Raw genomic sequence first — 21,233 nt, 5'->3', positions numbered from 1 at the left:
AGTCCATGGCTTGCTTATTAGCTGTATGCATATTTTCTGATTTGTCATTTGCTACAGTGAAACAGCAATTCACAAATCCTTCAAATATTACTTAGGTGTAATTATTACACTGGTGCAAAAGAACCCCCCCCCCCATATAGTATTTATTATTTTATTATTTTTCTAATTTCAGTTCTGATGAGCTGGGTTTCTGTAAAATGCAATACCAGCGGTGCATAAAAACAAATTGCAGCTCCATTATTATTTCTTTTACTATTTTCTTTTTTAGGAATTCAAAATTGAAACAAATAGCTAATATTAAGAATTCGAGCAAGGTATTTGAGAATATGATAGAAGAATTTGGAAATATTTCTGGTTACAAAATTAGCATTGCTAAAACCAATTTTTAATGTTAAAGAAAGTGATTATTATTTATGTGGCTTGTTAAAAAAGTGTTACACAAACCAGCATTTTGGTATTTATCTCCCAAAAAACACTAAAGATATGTACTGCTTGAATCTTGAGGAAGTCATGAAGGAAACTAAAAACCTATTGTCTGCAGTTAAAACTAATGTTAGGTAAGATAAATTTAATTAAAATTTCAATTATTCTTAAACTAAATTTTCTGTTTTGGAATTCCTGTATTGATTCAGGAACCAGAGTTTAAAAGCATACAAAAATACAAATATCTAATTTTATCTGAAATTATAAGAGACCTAGGATAAATTTTCAGGATGCCCAGGATAAAATTATAAAAGGGGCCTTGGGAATCCCCAGTGTTCAAAAATATTACTATCTGGCCGGAATAGGTTGGATAACTAAATGAAGTTAAGAATATAAAGGCACATTGACCCTATTTGAACAATCTTCTGTGTCAATATCTTTGTTGTTGTTAAATCATGTAGAATTCCATTCTAAAGGTCTTTGTGAATTTGTTCTTAATACCATAACATCTGCAAGGCTAATTTTTGTTCAGAATTGGAAGAAGAATCCCAAAGAAAGGAGACTGGTTAGAGAAATTAGTATAATATAGATGTCTGCATAAACTAACTTGTTTACTACTTGATCACATATCTGATAAATGTGAGGGGGAAAATGCTTTTCTGTCTGGAATGATTCAAATGGGCAGCCGTGTTGGTCTGAAGTAGCACAATAAAATCAGAGTCCAGTAGCACTTTTAGGACCAACAAAGATTTATTCAGGGCGTGAGCTTTCTAGTGCAAGCACTTTTCCTCACGCTATGACTGTCATGATGGCCAGCTCATAGTCTGACGAAGAGTGCTTGCATTCGAAAGCTCATGCCTTGAATAAATCTTTGTTGGCCTTAAAGGTGCTACTGGACTCTGTCTAGAATGAGTAATTAATTTTGAACTTGTATATTTGATGTTTTATAATAGTTTTGTAGCTTGTATTACAGAATTTTGTTTGTATTAGTTTTATTTCTGTTTTATCAATAAAAATACTATATTTGTTGAAATGCCATTGATCCACAGAAGCCATTGTCAGGTGGCACAACTACTGTGTGTAACTGCCAAGTAATTTTATCAAGCTTTTATTTTCTCTTTGACTGTAGGGATGACTTGTCAAGCCCGAACATCATATACAGAAGATGAAGTTCTCTGGGGACATCGATTCTTTCCTGTTATTTCCTTAGAGGAAGGATTCTTCAAAGTAGACTATTCCCAGTTCCATGCAACATTTGAAGTCCCTACTCCACCTTATAGTGTAAAAGAACAGGAAGAAATGCTTCTTATGTCCTCCCCTTTAATAGCACCAGCTGTAAGTAACACTAAAGAAAGGAATAATTCTATGGAATGTCTAGATGGTCTAGAGGACATTGGTACAAAGATACCATCAAAACTTCAAAAAATGACTGGAAGGGAAGACTTTCCTAAAAAACTATTGAGGATGAGTTCTACCACATCAGAAAAAGCCTACAGCATGGGAGACCTACCTATGAAGCTTCAGCGAATAAGTTCTGTTCCTGGCAACTCAGAAGAGAAACTGGTATCTAAAACCACAAAAATGTTATCAGATCCCATGAGCCAATCTATGGCGGACTTGCCACCAAAACTTCAAAAATTGTCAGGAGGTAGAATGGATGGGAACCTCCCTCCCAAACTGAGGAAAATGAATTCTGATCGATTTACATAACATGAATGGACCTTTAGGTAATGTTTCATGTTTGAAATGCCATCAATCCAGTTTGGGCAGGAAAACAATACACCGGAAACTGTTTTTGACGACCAGTTTTCCTTAAAACTACATGCACTCTGTGACAATGCTCTCCCCTAAGGTCGAAAAACTGTTGAAATCAACAATAAGAGATCTACAATTCAGCTTGGGGCCATATGAAAGCTAATATTAATCGGCATGTAGTATCACAACAAGCATGCAATAATAGTACGCAAATTTTGCATATAGTTTTATGGCATGGTTCTTACGATATTTATATTGTATATTCTTGGGGGGAAATATGTAAATGAGGTGTTAATCTCTTATATTTCTTAAGCGTTAAATAGTTGATAAACATAAAAGTGGATCACAAACAGGGCAGGCTATCAATTCATTTTTTTTAAATAGGCACAGTCCAGCCAAAGTTAAACACTGTGAACTCAATTTATTTGTCTGCCATACCCTCCTCATTCTTCACAAGATACAGGGTATCTTTCTGCCATTGGCCCTGTTTCCCATCCTGTGGAAGCCATCCCATATAAGTGAAGGAGAATAATGTTGGAGGACAGCAAGAATCTTTTGGATCTGCCTCTTTTAAAGATTTAAGCAAACTCTGGAATCTTTTCCATTTCAGTCGAAGAAAGTGCAGAGTGTTTTGCTTTGGCTGAATCATGCTCAGTTAAAAAATAATTTCTGATCTAAATTGCAATGTTGCGTTCAGAGAGTTTATACTGCATGTTTTCTTCATTAAATAAGGCTTTAGGTATTACACATTCTGAACACCACAACTTTTAGCCTTAAATACCTTCCTTTGTTGCTTGTTTTATAACTTTCCCCAACTTTTGGTTAGAAGTACCCTGCTCCTTTGCTTTTGCTACAAAACAACAACAACTTGATAACGTCTAGGGCTGAGCAAAATAATACGCAAAGGAGAATGCCCATTATTGATACAAGGTATAAAATTAAAAAATTACAATAGACGTTTGCTTCATGTTTGTTAAGATAAATGTGCAGTAAAATTCAAAACTGAAATGTGGATTAACATATGAAACTTGATGACGTCACTCCTGTTGGCAAATGATTACTTCTTACACTAGACAGATTCCTAATTCAGCCATCCAGCTGCTTCCCCAAAATGGCTTTAAAGCTTTCTGTGTCGCTTGGGAAGGTATTGGTCTATAGCAGACATGGTTATGGTTATATGACCACGCTAAGGGAGGAGAATGGCTGTAGCAAAAGGGGGTGGGGAGCATAAAAAATCCATATATGAAAACATGTTGAAATAATATCTGTGAGGACAAATAAATCACCTTCTATAATTACAATATAAATAGAAATTCAGTTAATTATATAAAAAAACAACAGAAAACACTAAAAATACAACTATCCAAGGATTATACACAGCATACAACTAGAAGGATCAAGGCATAAGTAGAGAACAGTTCCATAACTAAAGGGTCGATATTTCTATTGTTATCTGCCCTGACCATCCTTGGGTAAGGCAGGATAGAAAAATAGAATTATTATTATTAAGATTATGAATTAATCTTTCCAAATAAATCACAAATACAACTTTTGTCATGACTATTATTTGTGTCGTATTACATTTTCATAGGTGGATTAATATTTGGGTAGGCTGCTCATCCTTCCCACCATTCACAGCTTCTGGGAAACCCGGGGCCACAGGGTAAGATGGTTCTTGGCCCTCTCATAACAATTTAAGATTTCCTTCCTAATAGCTGTTTCTGTGTTACTTTAGGGATATTTCTCACACCATCAATAGTTTTTTGCAGCAATAAGTGTAACTCGGGTTCTCTCAGCAACTTTCCAGACATGTTCAGGCAATTAAAGAAATATGGCAACACTGAATTCCTGGAAATAATCCAGACATGATCTTTACCAAGGTATTGTCATTTAGTCTTCAGTGATTTAAATTCAATTTTTTTTGCATGTATGCTTGTATCCTCCCCCAGAAATCTAATGACAAACTAGGAGGTGGAATTTAAACTGTAGGAGACATGGAAACCTTCCCTGGCCTTTAAAACAGTAACATTTGACAAGGGTAATTTAAAAACAGACAATGCCACCGTGGAGTTCACATAGACCCATTATGCACGGGGGTTTTAGCGCACATTCGGGGTGGAATGGCGGCAACTAAAATCACCGATAACACACGGAGCCGGCTGCAACCGGCCACAGCTTCGGTGCATGCCGCCGAAAAAGCCGCGTCAGCGAAACGCGGAAGAAAGCGCAGCTTCCGGGTGACCGGGGCGCAACCAGAAGCGGCGCCCGGATCGCTGCATGCATAATCGATTACTCTGGGTTTTGCCGCCATCGCGCCCCGCCCCGTACATAACCGGTATGCGTCGCATCTGCCCCCTCCGCGTTTTCCATGTGACCCGAAATCGCCGTTTCGGCGGCCGTGCATAATGGGCCATATACAGTGCAATCTTAAAGAGAGTTGCATACATTTAAGGCCAGTGACGTCATTGGACTTTGAAGGTATAACACTGCTTAGGGATAGCTCTGATAATGTGTAGCTTGGTTATAAGGTTACAGGCCATTCATCAAGCTTCATTCTCTACAATTAGGATTCAAGTTGTCAAAATGCTACCTAAAATTAAATTTGATGGTAGATGCATTTACAGTTATTCTGGTACCTTTTAAAGGTTTGTGGATAGGATTCCCAACCTTACAGTGTGGTCTCTCATACTATATCTGATCTCCTCATACTTCATCTGATCTCCAAACTACAGAGATGGGTTCCCCTTGAGGAGATGACTGAGAGGGGATTTGATAACCATCTTCAAGTATTTAAAAGGCTGCCATATCAAGGATGGATCAAAGTTGTTCTGTCTTGCCCCGGAGGGACGGACCAGAACCAATTAATTCAAAAGAAATTCCGTCTAAACATCCGGAAGAAGTTCCTGACAATTAGAGCAGTTTCTCAGTGGAACAGGCTTCCTTGGAAGGTGGTGGGTTCTCCATCTTTGGAAATTTTAAACAGAGGCTGGATAGCCATCTGACGGAGAGGCTGATTCTGTGAAGGCTTAAGGGGGTGGCAGGTTACAGTGGATGAGCGATAGGGTTGTGAGTGTCCTACATAGTGCAGGGGGTTGGACCAGACAACTCATGAGGTCCCTTCCAACTCTATTATTCTATGATTCTATGATTGAGGAAATGGCAACTGTGGAGGAAATACAAAAGTCCTAGGGTGGCATTACTGAGTTTTGTTCCCTCTCTGGGCACAGAAATTTTCGAAGCCAAAGTTGGCTACCCTACGTATGGAGTGGCAACAGCATACTCAAGTTAGTTACAGAAAGTTCAACCAATTTTTAGGGATTCTTTCATCCAACTCTAATTAAAATCTAATTTAACTTTTGGAAAGCTAGCTGCATTTCCCCCCTCTCAAACAAAGATTTATAGTACAGAGCATTTAGTTTTTCCTGATAACCACAAATCTTGCATGTTCAACTGCTGACTTTATATAATTTATAAACCAATAGATGTAAAAATCTTGTGGAACTCATATAGTCTGTACTGAGACAGGAGCTATAGTTGTTACCCAACTATTCCTAATAAGAATGGCCCACTAGAAAAAAGCCTATAATAATTTCGTTTACAGTGTGCTGTGCACATAAGACATCAGGGATCAAAGTGAATCATGCCAGAGGTGCCTGTAGGAAAAGAAAAAAATGTTGAACAAAACCCAAATGGCTTAATTATGGAAATTGTACTGCATGCTTCAAAGGGAGGTCAATAAATGCAGTTACCTACGGATCCTGCCACCAGTAAAATTCCTTCCCAATCAGCTAAACCCTCAGAATGCAAAGTAAGGAGCATCTGTAAAGCCCAAAGGCAAAAACGGTTACTCTTAACTAATACAAAACCTTTAGATCAGGATCCAAGGAGCTCTTCTCAGTAAAACTTTTGATGGTGGTGGTTGTTTTATTCTTTTAGTATCAGATGCCTAGTCCTGGGTTTGCATTCCTCTTAACTTGCCATGAGCCAGTGTTTTAAAAAAGAGACTACCAAAACTTATTTAAGAGCATGGACATGGCTGATTCTTTGGATCTTGGCCTTATTCATCATGGGGTAGTGCTGAAATCATGAACCAATTCAAAACTCTTCAAAAAATTAGACTTGCCATTTAAAAACCTACCCATTGAAAAGCTTTGCTTTTAAAATTTTGATCTCTGCTAACCACTACAAACATAAATGTGATTTTCAAAATTTTTGCACATTTTTCAAACAAACAAAAAAAAATCCCTGGAATACTATAGCATCCATAATTGAAAATGTTGGAGAAAATAACTGAATTAGGTTAGAGTTACCCTGAAGTTAGGAAAATATGGCTGCAATCCTAAGAACACTTTCTTGGCAGTAAACCCCATTGAACAAAATGAAATTTACTTACAGGTATACCTGCTTAGGTTGCTCCCATTGAGTTTTTGGCCCAAAGTCTTCATTTGAGCCTCAATGTAGATCTGAATCAGACTTGTTGGGAATATTTTATTCCATCCATTGGCAGAAAATTTTCTTCTGGTTGTATTTGGTTCTGCAATGAACATTTGTTATATACTATGTGCTGAGGGGCTGAATCCACACGTGAATGTACATCACTTGACTTGATGTCTCATTACTTGATTGCTTGCATCTGAACTTGTGACCCATCCTCAGTTGAAGTAAGTTGTGTTTCTGTGGGGTGATAGGTGAAATAGCATCTTGGAGCAAGCATACATCTTTCCTAAGAAAAATATCATTGAAGTATTGCACTTGTCAAGTGATGAACATGTATATGTGAACTCACCATAAGTGATAGCAAGATGAAATTCTTGGCATCCATTTCTGAATATGATTAAAAATTTCATCTCCATTGTTTTTAATAAAAATATTTGTACAATATATGTTCCATGAAATTTATTTTTAAATGATCAATTAAGGCCAGTAACTATGAAGCATTTATAAGCTTGGGTCTGTGCATGAAAGGGTATTTTTTAATGGGTAACAACTGGAATCTTTTAATTCAAATGATACAAATATATTTACATTTATAATGGTTGGTCATTTCATACCTTTAGTATGTCTCAAAGGGCTCTGAACCATTTAAAATAAATGTGTTGTCATTTATAGCCATGTATGAATCAATGACAAAAGTAATAGCAGGTTCACTGATAACAGGTAATAAACATCTTGTCACCTGTTACAAACTATGAAAAGCAGACTTTTGCATTGTATAAAGAGCTAATGAAACCCCAGATATCATGGGGAGTTCTTCTGATTGTATAAGTGCAGACTCTGCATTTTACTCTATTTACAAAATTCAAAAAATTGTATTTTGAAATGCATATTTTTAGACTTTATTACAAACTGATCAGTTCACTTCAAAACTCCTTGCATAATTCCTTGCCCACATCCCCAAATACAAAATCCATAATTCAATGGTACAATAAGAAACATGAAGATCTTGTACCTTTCTCCACCCCCAATGGTTAACAATGGTTTTAAAAATTCATTGGATTTCTGTCATATCCCTTCTCCTCCAAAATCCCACATCCCACACACTTTGTAACATTTCTTAAGAGAAATATGCCTCTTTGTGCTTAAAGCTGGATATTTTGTGATATTTAATACTTAAGTTCCTTTGTTAACTTTATCTGCATTTTAGTATTAAACTTTTATATGTTCAGCTGTGTAATGTAAAACAGGGCATAGTGACAATAGGAGTTGCTTGTCTAGAAACTGTTAGGTAATCCTTGTGAACTCTGAGATAGCTAGCAGAATGGAGCAGAAAAGAATCTTTTGTCATTTGTGAGAATGTTGATTGTCTCCTGGGAGAAAAATGTCAATGCAGATTTAATGCAGACCCAGGACAGCAAGTTAAAATTGTTTCCCCTTACCATTGCACAAATCAAGGTTGTTAAACCAACTGTATGGCATATGCTACATTATGGTGTGTGTTTAGATGAAATATTTGTACTCTTCATTGATACATCAAAACATATAGTGAGTTTATAAATAATTTTAATCTTTTTAGTTTTCCTTTTTACAGTACAAGCCCTTTTGATTAGTCTGGCCTCTTCATGAATGGTATTTTTGCTCAGCCCCACTGCATATGGCACCAACTCAGTTCTGTTTGACTGCACAGCAGGTCTGTGTTTTTGACTGCTGAATTTATGTTTGAATTATATTGTAAATTGTACATATTCAGATTAAATAAACTAATTGCATTTTCTGGCATGCAATCTATAACTGTATAAATGTACAAGTTTATTTGGATAATATAAAACTAAGACACTCTTGTATTCATTAATACTGCAAGCTCAGTTTTATTTAAAGCTATATTAAAACTTTCAAAAAATATTGATTTAAATGTTAGTGTCTGTTTAGTTTATCAAATTATTGCTTATTTTGTTAGTTGTGGAAAATATTGTTTTAAAGTGGTTTAGATTGTGTTACATTATTCATTAAATGTGTATGCCAGTTTACACAGGGTTTCCAGGAAGTCTCCAATATAGGGTTCCCATGGTATGTCCCACGTGTATTTAGTTTCTGCAACATTATTATAAGCCTTTGAATAATGCTTGTATTCTGCACAATGATACAGCATTTTAGCTGCGTAACCAGTAGCCTAGTGACACCTAGTGGAATAATACAACCATTATAATGTATAGAAGTAACCAAGGGCATTTCCGCATATTGTTAAAAATAGTGTTACACCAGCTGAGTGGCGTAATGCTACATATAATCGTGCCTCCCGGCCCCTCCTTACCTTTTTTGATGTCTCGCTCTTCTCAGCTGCCATTTCGCACTTCCCCCCCTCCACAAGTTTTGTGGAAGTGGCGGAAGAGAGGACCGCAATTTATACACGACTCTTTTCCACCTGTCAATCAAGCCAGGCAGCCAATCCCTTTTCTCCATGCTTTAAAAGGCCCGCGATGCCTGCTAATTTTTTTAATCAATAGATCTCCGTTGAAATGCATAGTACTGTTTTATTGCCACCACCTATGGAATCACAAGTCTTGCTTCTTTTAAAAATATATCTCGTTCTTGATTGGGGGGGGGGAAGCTTAGAGAGGCATGCTTTGTGCTACAACTTGGGGGGATTTTTTTTTTGCCTTTGCCTGCACGATTGAATGCCTATTCTTTGCTTTAGGCAGTTTGCTTTAAAAAAAAACTCCCATCCCAGGGAGAAGTGAGAGGGAGGTAGGTTTGAGAGCTGGACATTGGAGACAGAGATAGTGCTTCTTCGCCTCCATACGTTTTTTTTTGTTGTTGTTTATGGCCTGCTGGTTGCTCTCGAGTAGGTAGCACTACATATGTTAGTGAATCTACTTTTGGGGATTCACCAACTAGCACTTTAAAATGGAAGATGTAGTCAGCTGTTTACTGCTCAAATGCTGCATGTTGGTGACATCACGTGGAGAGGCCGGAATATAATGACAACGAAGGGTAAGAATTTCACTATTTTTAAAGGGTGCGGAAAGTTTATGAAGAACAACAGCATACATATGGCTACTTTTTCTGTCTTCAAACCAGAAATGATGCCCGGTTAATTAGATTTGCATCTATAAACAAAAAAACAACCCTTAACTGTTAGGTCATAATTTGTGATCAGCAATTGACTTAAACTTTCTTCAGTTATAGCTGTTAAGTATAGATATTGAATTTCTCAATCAGAGGACAGAAGTTTTTATAATATTAGGATTTTCACCTTCCCAAATCTCTACCAATAACTCTCATTCATTTCACTGGAGGAAATCAGTCCGTCTATGCCAAAGAATATCTATAAAGGTTTGGGGCATCTCAGGATACAGTTACTGAATTCTTGAGCTATATTAAACTCTTTCCTCACCTGTACAACAATATACTTACTGCAGATCAGTTAATCTAATATAACATTTAGCTGAGCCTTCCATGGGTATTTGTCCTGGACTCTGACTCAGAACCAAACCAGATGTTATTTTGTCATGAGGACATGCAGACATAGAGCTGATACAGTTCCCCATGGCAACTTATAAGTAAAAACCACAGTCTGGTCTGATCCTGACTGGGACAGTGGTTCAAGGGGAAGTGGGGCTCCTGCTTCCCTACCATTTTCAGCAGCTGAAACAACCCAGGTTGGGCGTTGTTTGCCCCCACCAGGAGGCTACAAGTATAAAAGTTCAGCCACTGGCCTTTCTTTCCCTTCATACCAGTGTTCCAATCAGAATCAGGATGATTCAGCCTTTTTATGCATGAGTTCATTATGGCTGCAGTTCCTCATGGATGACTTGTGAAAGATGTATTGTTTGGTTGGTTCTCAGTCCTTTTGCTCAGATTTCTCACAGTTGTGAATGGTTGGTAGAGTATGTTCCTGTTTAACAATCAAAGCACCTGTATGCCCCAAAACACCTTAACAAAAAGAATAAAAAAACAACCCCACTAGTACTCAACCCCACAGTTATTTTTAACATGCTTGTCTAATTCAAAGGGAACAAAATATAAACTTTTCCACGGACGAAGCCTGTCATTGCCAGCCAAAAGATATAACAGATGGAAGTCATGTGAACAGCAAGGAAACCTGCTCAGTAAAGGCAAAAAAAATGTTTTTTAGATCTTTCTGATGAATACAAGTTGTAACTAAACACATATTGAGGTAAAGTTTCAATTACAGCTCTATCAGAGTGCACAGTCTCTGGTAAGGCTAATACTCTACTACCAAACAATTCTGGATGTGGTAAAGCATTTACTCTAGCCAAGAAAAAAAGTTGACACAAAATTTGGACAGGAAAAAGAGAACCTTAAAAAATCCCCAAAGGGGTAGGGGGACAATGCCTCCTAGCATCTAAATTAATAACCTCCTGACCTAATCTCACTGATTCCAAAAACCTTCCTATCAATTGGCATATCAGTAGGAAAGAAGGAAAAATTAAACCTACACTCAAAAGCTTATTCTCCATTAACTTAAAGATGACCTATGGGAGTCAACAGAGTTAGGACTCATCCTAAGAAGGAGAGTTTAAATTTTACTGCAGCTTCTCAAGCCTTAAGAGAAGTTTTACCACAAGCAGTTTCCAGCAGTGGATTAGAATTTGAGATCCATTTAGGGCAGTGTTTCTCAACTTTTCTAATGCCGCAACCCTTTAATTCAGTTCCTCATGTTGTGGTGACCCCCAACCGTAAGATTATGCAAGTGTTCTTTCATAGAAATTAAACCGAAACTGACCAATGGTGTGAAGATCCGTTGTTCATGACTGTATATAAATTGGTTTTTTTTCCTGGGGTTTCTAAGTTCAGTTCTGCCTCTTGTCCCACCATGCCGATCTCGCTCTTTTCCGCTGCTCCAGACAGACGAACGCTCTATCTCGATCTACCCCGCAAGGCTGTTGTGTGGATGGCGCCTACCCCGGCCAAGCTGCTTGCCCTGCTGTGACCCCAGTGAAAGGGTCGTTCAACCCCCAAAGGGGTCCCAACCCCCCAGGTTAAGAACCACTGATTTAGGGGCTCACAGAAGAAGAAAACCTGCATTGCCTCCATCCTAGCAAAAGCTGCTGAAACTGAAATAGGGACTCCATACAGTAAAAAGAATAGGAATCACTGATACACTGTAATGAAAAATAATGTCTTAGAAACTACACAATATGCAAGTGTGCAATGTTTATCCTACTTGAGGCATTTGGATGTATTTATATTCTAAACACAGACCAAACCCTGTAGCTTTTCTGTGCTTTACAGTATTCAGTTATTTCTGGTCTATACTGAACATTATTTATCATTCCCACTGTTGCTTCTACAATACATATGCAAAACAATGTAGCTTATTTGCCTGACTGTGGGGTCGGTAAACTGGCAATTGAAAGAGGCAAACACTGAAGAATTCTGTTCACTTCTCCGTTATTGAAAAAAAATGTGAATTGTGTCCTGTAAGTCAATTCCAGATCTATTAAAATATGACTCAAATGTTGATCATTGTGCACCTGATAATGAATAAGTGTCGTATTTATGCATATAAACAGGAAGGGCAGGTGTAAATAAAACTACATTTTATGTAACATGGAGACAGGAAAAATGTTTGTAGTAGGTCTCAACACTAGCGAATATAGTGGATATTAACTGTGCAAATGTTTTGTTCAAGCAAGCTGCATCCCAGACTCGGACTGAATCCGACCAGAGAGGAGTTCACCTGGAGAAAATGGCTGCTTTGGAAAATGGCTGCATTATACCTCATTAGAAATCCCCCCCCCCAAAAAAAACCCCTCCCCTCCTCAGGATCTACCTCCAAAATCTCCAGGTATTGCCCAACTCAGAGGTGTAAGGCCAACCTAGTATCTAACATCTTCCTTCCCTCTGCTTTATTCCAGACGAGACATAGGCAAAGACCAGTTCATGAGCCAAAATTTGTCATGAATTTAGTCTAGTTTATAGCTTCAGGAAAGGTTAGCCATTTCAGCCTAACATCAGACCACCTGCTGTCATAGCAGTGAGCCATTTAATCACTGGCTGGCTACTTTCTGTCAGCAACATGTCAGAAGATGTTAAACGTTAAAGCCGACAGAGTTATAACAGAATTATACCAGTAACTAGACAAGTGAAAAACTGTGTATTTCTCAGAGAAGAACCAAGCAAGGTATTACCATGAAACTGATAAAATATAGAACAGTGAAATATCATTATGAGATCCAAGAATTATTAATTGACGGAAATTTTTGGATTTGCCTGCTGTACGTGTAAAGAGTTACTGACTCACCTGTTTTCTAGATGTAGAAATGTGAAGTGGTAAAAAGAAGGACCCTGCAGAGGTTTCTTGCATATATAAGGCAGTCTGTGTTTTTCAGAACTCCTGGCCTGTGGAGAGGGACTTCAGCAAATCATCATCAATACTCTGATAAAAGAAACTACTATTGGCCATCTAGCTTTCCACATTAGTGAAAAGTGGCACTTAATAACTGAGTGCGATTCAGGGCTTCTTGGGTCACAAATATAATGAAAAAAATGATTTTAGTTTCTATCTCAACATTCCCACATTGAATACAGCTTTACCCATTGTATAGTAGAAACTTTAGATGAGGAGATATATATTCGTTTCCTCTGTTTTTTTGTTTACATGGTTGGGAAGACAATTTCCATCCTTCTCTTACTGTCTTTGGTAGCCTCTTATTTTTATTCCATATTCCATTTCTTTTAATGTGGTTTTTATCCCATGTATACATTGGACATTATCTTTGTACCATTTCTGTGCAATGATCAAAACAACTGTCCGTTTCACAAAAGCACAGCCTAGACTCATCTCATGCCAGAATCTGCATCCCCGGAGGTGGGTAAAGTAAGGAGGAGATGGGCTACACCTCCACGGTGGCATTATGGCAAAAATAGGGGCGGCTAGCCTACATACAACCTGCTGCATCAGAAGTTAAGTCACGAGGGGACACAGGCTGAAATTCCTCAGGGCTACTTAAATGAGTCTCATGCCAATCTTTTGACTGGACCTTCTCATTTGTGAATGTGCTGTGGATGCTTTCCTGTCTTTTGCAGGATCTCTTGGTTCCAATAGCCCTTTCCTGGTCCCTGAGACATGAATCCAATGGTATTTGGCACTCAAGAAGGAATGCAAGCTTGCTCCCAAAACTATGAACGTTCAATTGTCTATGATCTCATTTTACAATAAGGCACTGAGGTTGGAGGAGCCATACTGCTCCTTTTCAGCTCACCAGGTAATAGAGAGCTGGAGGTGATTGACCCCACAGAAACTGGATGAACGCAGGACAGTTATGATGCCCATGTTGGTAAAAGATATGTAGCTACTCCCCCAAATCTGTTCCTCATCTTTTCAGGCAGCCCTCTTCAGGGCAACCTTTTCCTTTGCATCCTTTGGGGCAGCTACTGGTGGTGTCACATAGTGGGACTGAGGGTCATGTACTTACTCTCCAGGACATTTCCATTAGTGGGTCGGAAATACATATCCAGCTCTGACAGCCCAAAATGGAGCAGAATGCACACAGCATTCACTTCATGCTACACACTGTCCTCAGAGGTCAACCCTGCCCAGTTCACTACCTGTCTGACTACCTCAGCCTAACATTTCTGGGACTTTCTGGGGCACACCAATTTCCGGAATTTTCAGTTTGTCATTTTCTTGGGCTCATGCATCGCAAGGTGAGATCTCCCTTTGGAAGAGTTTAAGAGGGCACTCATTCCAGATGGGAGCAGCCATGCATGCATCTGGATGTGGATTCACATCAGACTAAATAATGGCCATTGAGATTGGCACCCAGGTTTGCTTCACTAAGTGATTTGTTGTTTTCTTAGCCTCCTTAGACACTAAAAGGAACATTCTGATTATTGGTCACAATATCATCTTCTGGGAGGGCAAGGATGTGGAAGCATCTGGATGAAATCCCAACCTGGGTTTAGGCCAGTATTTTCACATCACTTGGTTGGGGCACAGAAGAATAAAGTGGCTATCTCTTCTTGACACTGTGGCAATGAATGCTTTTCTCCAGAGCCCACCTCAGGTGGTTAGCATTCAACCAATTCACTTCAGTATTTATTGAAAAGCAATTCATATGGGGAACATCAAATGTCCACTTCGTATTTACACGAATTTCATCTCCATACGAACTTGAATGATTGGGTGACATATGATGTGCATTGCAAGAACTTTTAAATTAATGTAGCAAAATCCAGTTCACTGGCTTCACTTCAGAAAAAGCCCTTAGCTCAATGTAATGAAATTGCTTATACCTAGTTTTCCCAGTAGCATATGCAGATGCTCCATGCGCTCAGCTTTGACTGTGTCAATAATTTGGTTTGTTGAAGGGTTAGGGAACCTGTATACAGAAGATCCACTAATCTTAGGAGTTTTGATATGGTTCCATTCCCACACAGACCCAGTGCTGAATGGAAGTGTCAACCATGGGGATTGTAGTTACCATTGTTTGCATACAAGAACATAATCCAATACATATGTGTGTGGTGGTAGTGGGGAAAAATAACTGCTGAAAAATAATTTGCAGTATCTAAGCAGATCTAGTCATAACTCTACTTGGGTCTACTCAATGGGGCTTATGTCCAGCATAGTCTTCTTGGAATTTTACTGTTGTGCCACATCTGCTGCCCAGGGATTAATTACATCTGCTATCTCAGGAACCTGTCTGATTTGATTGGTTCCAGTTTTGTGTAGTGGTTAGGAGAGGTGGCCTTTAATCTGGAGAACTAGGTTTGATTCCCTATTCCTCCACATACAGCCAGCTGGGGCACCTTGGACCAATTACAGTTCTCTCAGCCCCACTTACCTCACAGGGTATCTGCTGTGGGGAGAGGAAGGCAAGATACTTTGAAACTCCTTCAGGTAGTAAAAATCAGGATACAAAAAACTCATTATTTTTCTTCAAGAACCATTTTAACACATATTTCTTAGCAAAGTCTTCTATAATCAAGGGTGACTAGTAAACATGTGCCTTCCTCTATATTTATTTATTTTAAAATAAGGGCTCCAATGACAACCAATATGATGTTCCTCTTCTTAGGTCCATCCAAAGACTTGGACATATCCAGTTGTATTTTTAAACCTTCCTCCACCCATGAATGCCTGACACCATTGCACAGCAAAATAGTATCACAACATACTTTGGAAAGCTTCCTAACTCTCAAAAGCAGCTTGTGATATAGCCTGGGGGGTTGGATCCCAGATCTGAGATAAATATTGTACGCTTGTTCATATTTTTTCATTTCCTAAGAAATTTAAATGCTGATACATTTCTGACAAGTTTGATTTTGAGTCTTAAGTACTATTTCAGAAGAGCATGGTGCTGGTTTTGTTAATCTGTTTACAGCCCTTCTGAGTACAGCATGATTGCTATGAAAGCACACTTGAAATATCACTCCAAAAACATGTGCATAGTCTCTTATCAGAAACGAAACACCCAAGCTGCTGCATTACAGTCTGTTTTCTTCCTTTTTTTAGTTCATCGGGACGACTCTATTGAAATCTGTCGAAGGTTTCTCATCTTTATTATGAGAAGCTCAGGAGATTTTGCTTGTTGATTCAATTTGCAATTATGTTTGAAAGTGTGGTCCTAACAAAAAGATGACTCTTCAGGATGCCGTGTAAGTTTTCTATGATTGTACCAATAAGAGCCTCTTGTGGCGCAGAGTGGTAAGGCAGCAGAAATGCTGTCTAAAGCTGTCTGTCCATGAGACTGGGAGTTCAATCCCAGCAGCCGGCTCAAGGTTGACTTCCATCCTTCCGAGGTGGGTGAAATGAGTGACCAGCTTGCTGGGGGGTAAACGGTCATGACTGGGGAAGGCACTGGCAAACCACCCCGTATTGAGTCTGCCATGAAAACGCTAGAGGGCGTCACCCCAAAGGTCAGACATGACCCGGTGCTTGCACAGGGGATACCTTTACCTTTACCAATAATTTCCACAAAAATGAGAGATCTTACTTTTAAAAATCCTAAACTATAAAGAAGATGCTTACAGCCCCTACACAAATACCAAAATATATTAAGGGAATGCTTAATAGGAAGAATGTTTCTTGTTTTCATGATACATACATGAAAAATATGTGGAAGGAGAGATGCCCCAAAATACAATCCCTTTGGAAAAGTGATATGAATCCTGTTATAATCTCTTTTTCTCTCCCTCTGGCAAATGTTACCAGTGATGACAGCTGCCTAATCTGTTAAGTGGGGGGGGGGGACACTTGTATGCAGCCATCGGAAAGGTTTTTTTTTAAAAAATAAATACTGGACATGATGACTGTTATGGAAAACTGAGGTCTGGTTTAAATGTTGTCCTTGTTGGGGAAAATCTATTCCCTTAGCAAAGTTACTGTAGTAAAAGTTAGCAGAGTTACTGTAAAAATAAGGTGACCAGATTGTCCCACTTTTAGAGGGACATCTGGGGGTACCTGGCAAATTGTACTTATGTTGAAATTAATATATATATATATATATATATATATATATATATATATATATATATATATATATATATATATATATATATATATATATATATATATATATATATATATATATATATATATATATATATATATATATATATTACAGTACTATTTTTGCGTTCCATGCATTCTATGAAAAATTTTGTTGCTCCATATGGACCAAATTTTTAATCAAGAACTCCCCTTGTCAATGGCGTCCCGCATTACCAATGTTAAAATCTGGTCACCTTATAAATAATGAGACCAGGAAAGGCAGATTTTCTGTGTATAAAAAGACAAACTTTACTAGCTAAACAGGGTAAGGGCTCTGGAAGTTAAAAACAAGAAAAATACATTGCTACCTACAGCTCATTCAGGAGCCCTCTACCTTAGCTGCTACATGGTTGAGATTCAAGATGAATCTGCTTCTCTGCCTAAAGCAGAGTTCTTCTCAAACAATGGGAGGAAGTAGAATTCTCTCTCTTCCTGCCAAACTTGTGTACATGACAAACCAGAGTCAAGCCATGGCCACAGCTAGGAAATTTACATTTGAAAACAGACCATTTGACCCACTCTGCCTGTCCCATTAGTAACAAGTATAAACAAGCAGTTTAACCCTTTGACTGACAGTCTGTGGCTGGCTCTTGCTAAACGACAAAGTCCAACAGTCCTTTTCACATTTCTGTTTGGTAACATGATGGATTGGATCCAGCCTGTATTTTCACTGACTCTCACTTAATTTCTGTCCTTACTACAGCCCAATCCCACTGCAGATCCCATACAAGTACAACCTTTGGGGGAGTCTAAGAGGGCCTCCTCCTCCTCTGTTTTTTACCAGCAGAAAAGTTGTTTGGCTCCAACCTGAGATGTGGTAGGAGTACTTGCCATTTGTGTTGATTGTTGCAGATGGTAATATATTATTGTGTAGTTTGAAGGATTTTCTTGTAAAGAAATTCAATTGCAATGTCTTTTCCTCTTAACCTTTCTCAGATAGGTTACAAGAACACTAGGTCCATTAAAAGTGTTTAGTTTCTAGAGAGTTTAGATCATCAACAGAAGCTGAAACAATTATGAAAGAGTATTAAAATGTGGTGACATCAATTGTAAGATGTGTAAATTGGCTTTTGTTAGTAAAACCTTTGAGAGGGAAAAATTTAATTTTCACATAGAATTAAAAAGCTGTAGTAATTCTAGAACTAAAAAATGTTATACATATGAAGAAGAGTTGGTTTTTATACCCCACTTTTCACTGCCCGAAGGAATCTCACAGTGACTTACAATCACCTTCCCTTCCTCTCCCCACAACAGACACCTTGTGATGAAGGTGAGGCTGAGAGAGCCCTGATATCACTGCTCCATCAGAACAGTACTATCAGCACTGTGACTGGCCCTAGGTCAACCAGCTGGCTGCATGTGGAGGAGCAGAAATTTAAACCTGGCTCACCAAATTAGAGGCCACTACTCTTAACCACTACACCACACTGTCTATATCCATGTTCTAAGATATATGTAGGTAAAAGAATTATGGAACATAAGTGAAGAATCAAGTATCAAGTAGCAGAGGTGTTGATGATGGAACATTTTTTGGGAAGCTGGCTACCAAGCAGAAGATTTGAGATTCTTGGTCTTGAAAGAATGGCGGACAGAATACAATTGGTTGAATATTGATGCGCTGTTATCTAGGGAAGAACATTATTTCACTTTTAGGTTGCATATACTAATTCCATATGGGATAAACCAGAACATGGAAATGAGTGGCCATTTGTAAAAAAATTTACTGTATTTTTAACGAAAACATGACCATAGGTGACAACCAGGACATGCAGAGAACCAACAAAATATATCAGTATCTGTGAGGTCTTTCATCTTTGGCAGCTCAGCATGGGTCTGGCCCAGATGGCAATCTCTATTTTGTATCTTTAAGGAAGGCTTCTTCCTTTGGCAGCTATAGGAACTGGCTGAAACATTCACACCTGTGTGATCTAGCACAGCTGGCTCTCATCAACTGTTATCTGGTCATTGTAATTGCCCTCCATTAACACATCAGAGTAACTCTTGGCTATAATTGCCCCAGAACTTTACCATCTGAGGCCTTAGTTTTGAGCACCCTTTGTTGAATGGATGGCTGACCCAGGAATTTGGGGGTGAGGCTCCTAGAAAGAATAGAGATTTTCTGCCAATCTAGGGGCAGGTTGGGTCAAATAGAGATTCCCCCCCCATTTGTACTCTGTTGCATCATGTTTCCTTTTATTGCAGCTTACAGGATGGTTGTTGCCTGAAACTAAATAATCAAACTTAATTTTTACAAATGCTTGGTCTTTGTGCAGTCTATCTGTTTCTCACCATCTTGGGGAACCCATGGAGAGAATTTGGACAGTGTTTCCCTCCCCTGGTTCAGAGTAAGCCCTGAGTAAGTCATGTGGAGTCCGAGGCATTATAAGTTAAGACACGAGAGTTCTAACTGTTATTTTCTTCTCGGTTAGGTTTTGGAGCCAGCCAGGAGTCTTGGCAGCCATTTGGAACTCTGACCTGCTTGGTTTCTTTGAGTGGTATGTGTATTTATTGGTTTGAGAACAAAATGTAAGTTGCCAGTGGTAACCTTCACAGATCTTGACAATCCTAGTGAAAGCAGACAACTTCTGGGCAGTGTGGTCAAACCAGATTTTTCATCTCCTCAAAATTTCAGAGAGCTTGGCAAATTATTTTATGCATTTTACTATTTACATTATGCAAAGTCTATAAGAGGATCAATCACCTTTCAATAGAAATTATGTATTTATCAATTTAGTCTAATGGAAATAGTACAGATTTCCCACAGTTTTGACTTTCAGATTTAGCTGTGCAGGATGGAGGCTGTTGAGGGAGAAGAGCCTAACTTGTATATTAGATGGTCCACCTTAGACCAAGCCATATTTACAATCCATTTTGGGATATCTAGTCTGACAGAACACAGATTTTACCCAAAGCCCCAAGGATTTTGAATATAGCAGTCCTGCTGATGGAATTGCATTAACTAATTAATTAGTTAATTACTAATTACAACTAGTCAATTAGATGAAATTACAAGCCGGAGCTGGGGAGATGTGGCTCGCTTGCTGGTCTCCTGGGTTTGGACAGGGGCTAGCTTTGTTTCATTAGTATTAGTATATTTATATTTTAGTCTTTTTGAAAAGTTGGAACATTTAAAAAAAATCAAAGGTGGGTTCTAATAAATAAAACAGATAGAATTAAATACAACTAACAAATTGACTGTCACCACCAAATGAATCCAATCAAATGATACTCACCCCCCAATCAGATGACATTAGAACTAGGAACAAAGTATTACTCTCAATAGATAAAAACAATGGTTACACTTGTTCATAGTGGCCATGTGATTTTGGAATTTACAATTTTGGGGAATAGAAAACTTGTACGTAGGCATATAGGCTGGACTTCAGTAAAGTATATTTTAACAAACTTACGCTGGGTAGAATCCAATGGTTGGAAAAACTTGAGATGAGAGTTCAAGAGGGATGGGAGTTTCTTAAAAGTGAAATAATTTAGGCACAAATACAAACAATTCCCTTGAGAAGGAAAAATGGGAGGAGCCTAAAGGAGCCAGGTTGGCTCCATAAACAACTTTCAAAAGATTTGAGTAATAAAGGCTCATTTAGGAAATGGAAGGAGGACCTTTTAACGAAGGATATAACAAAGCAAGTAACCAATGCTTATAGTAACCATTGATTATATACTAGAAAAGCTAAAGCTCAGTATGAGCTTAGGCTAGCAAGAAATGCTCAGCACAGCAAAAAAGGGCTCTTTAGTTACATTCAAAGTAAGAAAAAGTATATGGACATGGTAGAACCCTTGCAGGAACAGGAAAATGAAATTGTAATAAGTGATGTGGGGGCTGAACTGCTTAATTCCTACTTCTCCGTCTTCTCTTGTGAGGGAAATTGTCCTCAACATGGCAAAAACATATCAAGTGATGAGGGATAGGAGTTGCAGCCTAGGATCACTGTAGGAGTAGTTCATAAACACCTAGTTTCTTTAAATGAAACTAATTAATCTCTGGGCCTGATGAACTGCATCCAAGGATACTAAAAGAAACTGAGTATGTAATTTCTGAATCTCTGTCCATTATTTTTTTTTATCATTCTTGGAGAAC

At 38.4% G+C, this 21,233-nt stretch overlaps 1 protein-coding gene across 2 annotated transcripts in view; it reads left to right on the top strand.

Moving 5' to 3' along the window:
* The window catches only part of KCNJ3 (potassium inwardly rectifying channel subfamily J member 3), a 194,037-nt gene that overhangs the window by 147,888 nt on the left and 24,916 nt on the right, over positions 1 to 21,233 (top strand). The window contains exon 3 of one of the 2 annotated variants that reach the window (XM_077320011.1): positions 19,567 to 19,632. In XM_077320011.1, the coding sequence (XP_077176126.1) occupies positions 19,567 to 19,632 (66 nt within the window). Of the gene's footprint in view, positions 1 to 1,552; positions 4,229 to 19,566; positions 19,633 to 21,233 lie in introns of those variants that run through there. The other variant, XM_077320010.1, reaches the window with a different exon arrangement.

This window comes from Paroedura picta, chromosome 2 (assembly GCF_049243985.1).
Source record: "Paroedura picta isolate Pp20150507F chromosome 2, Ppicta_v3.0, whole genome shotgun sequence".
Lineage (NCBI taxonomy): Eukaryota > Metazoa > Chordata > Lepidosauria > Squamata > Gekkonidae > Paroedura > Paroedura picta.
Note: the sequence above shows the minus strand (reverse complement) of the source record. Positions and strands in the feature narration are given on the sequence as shown.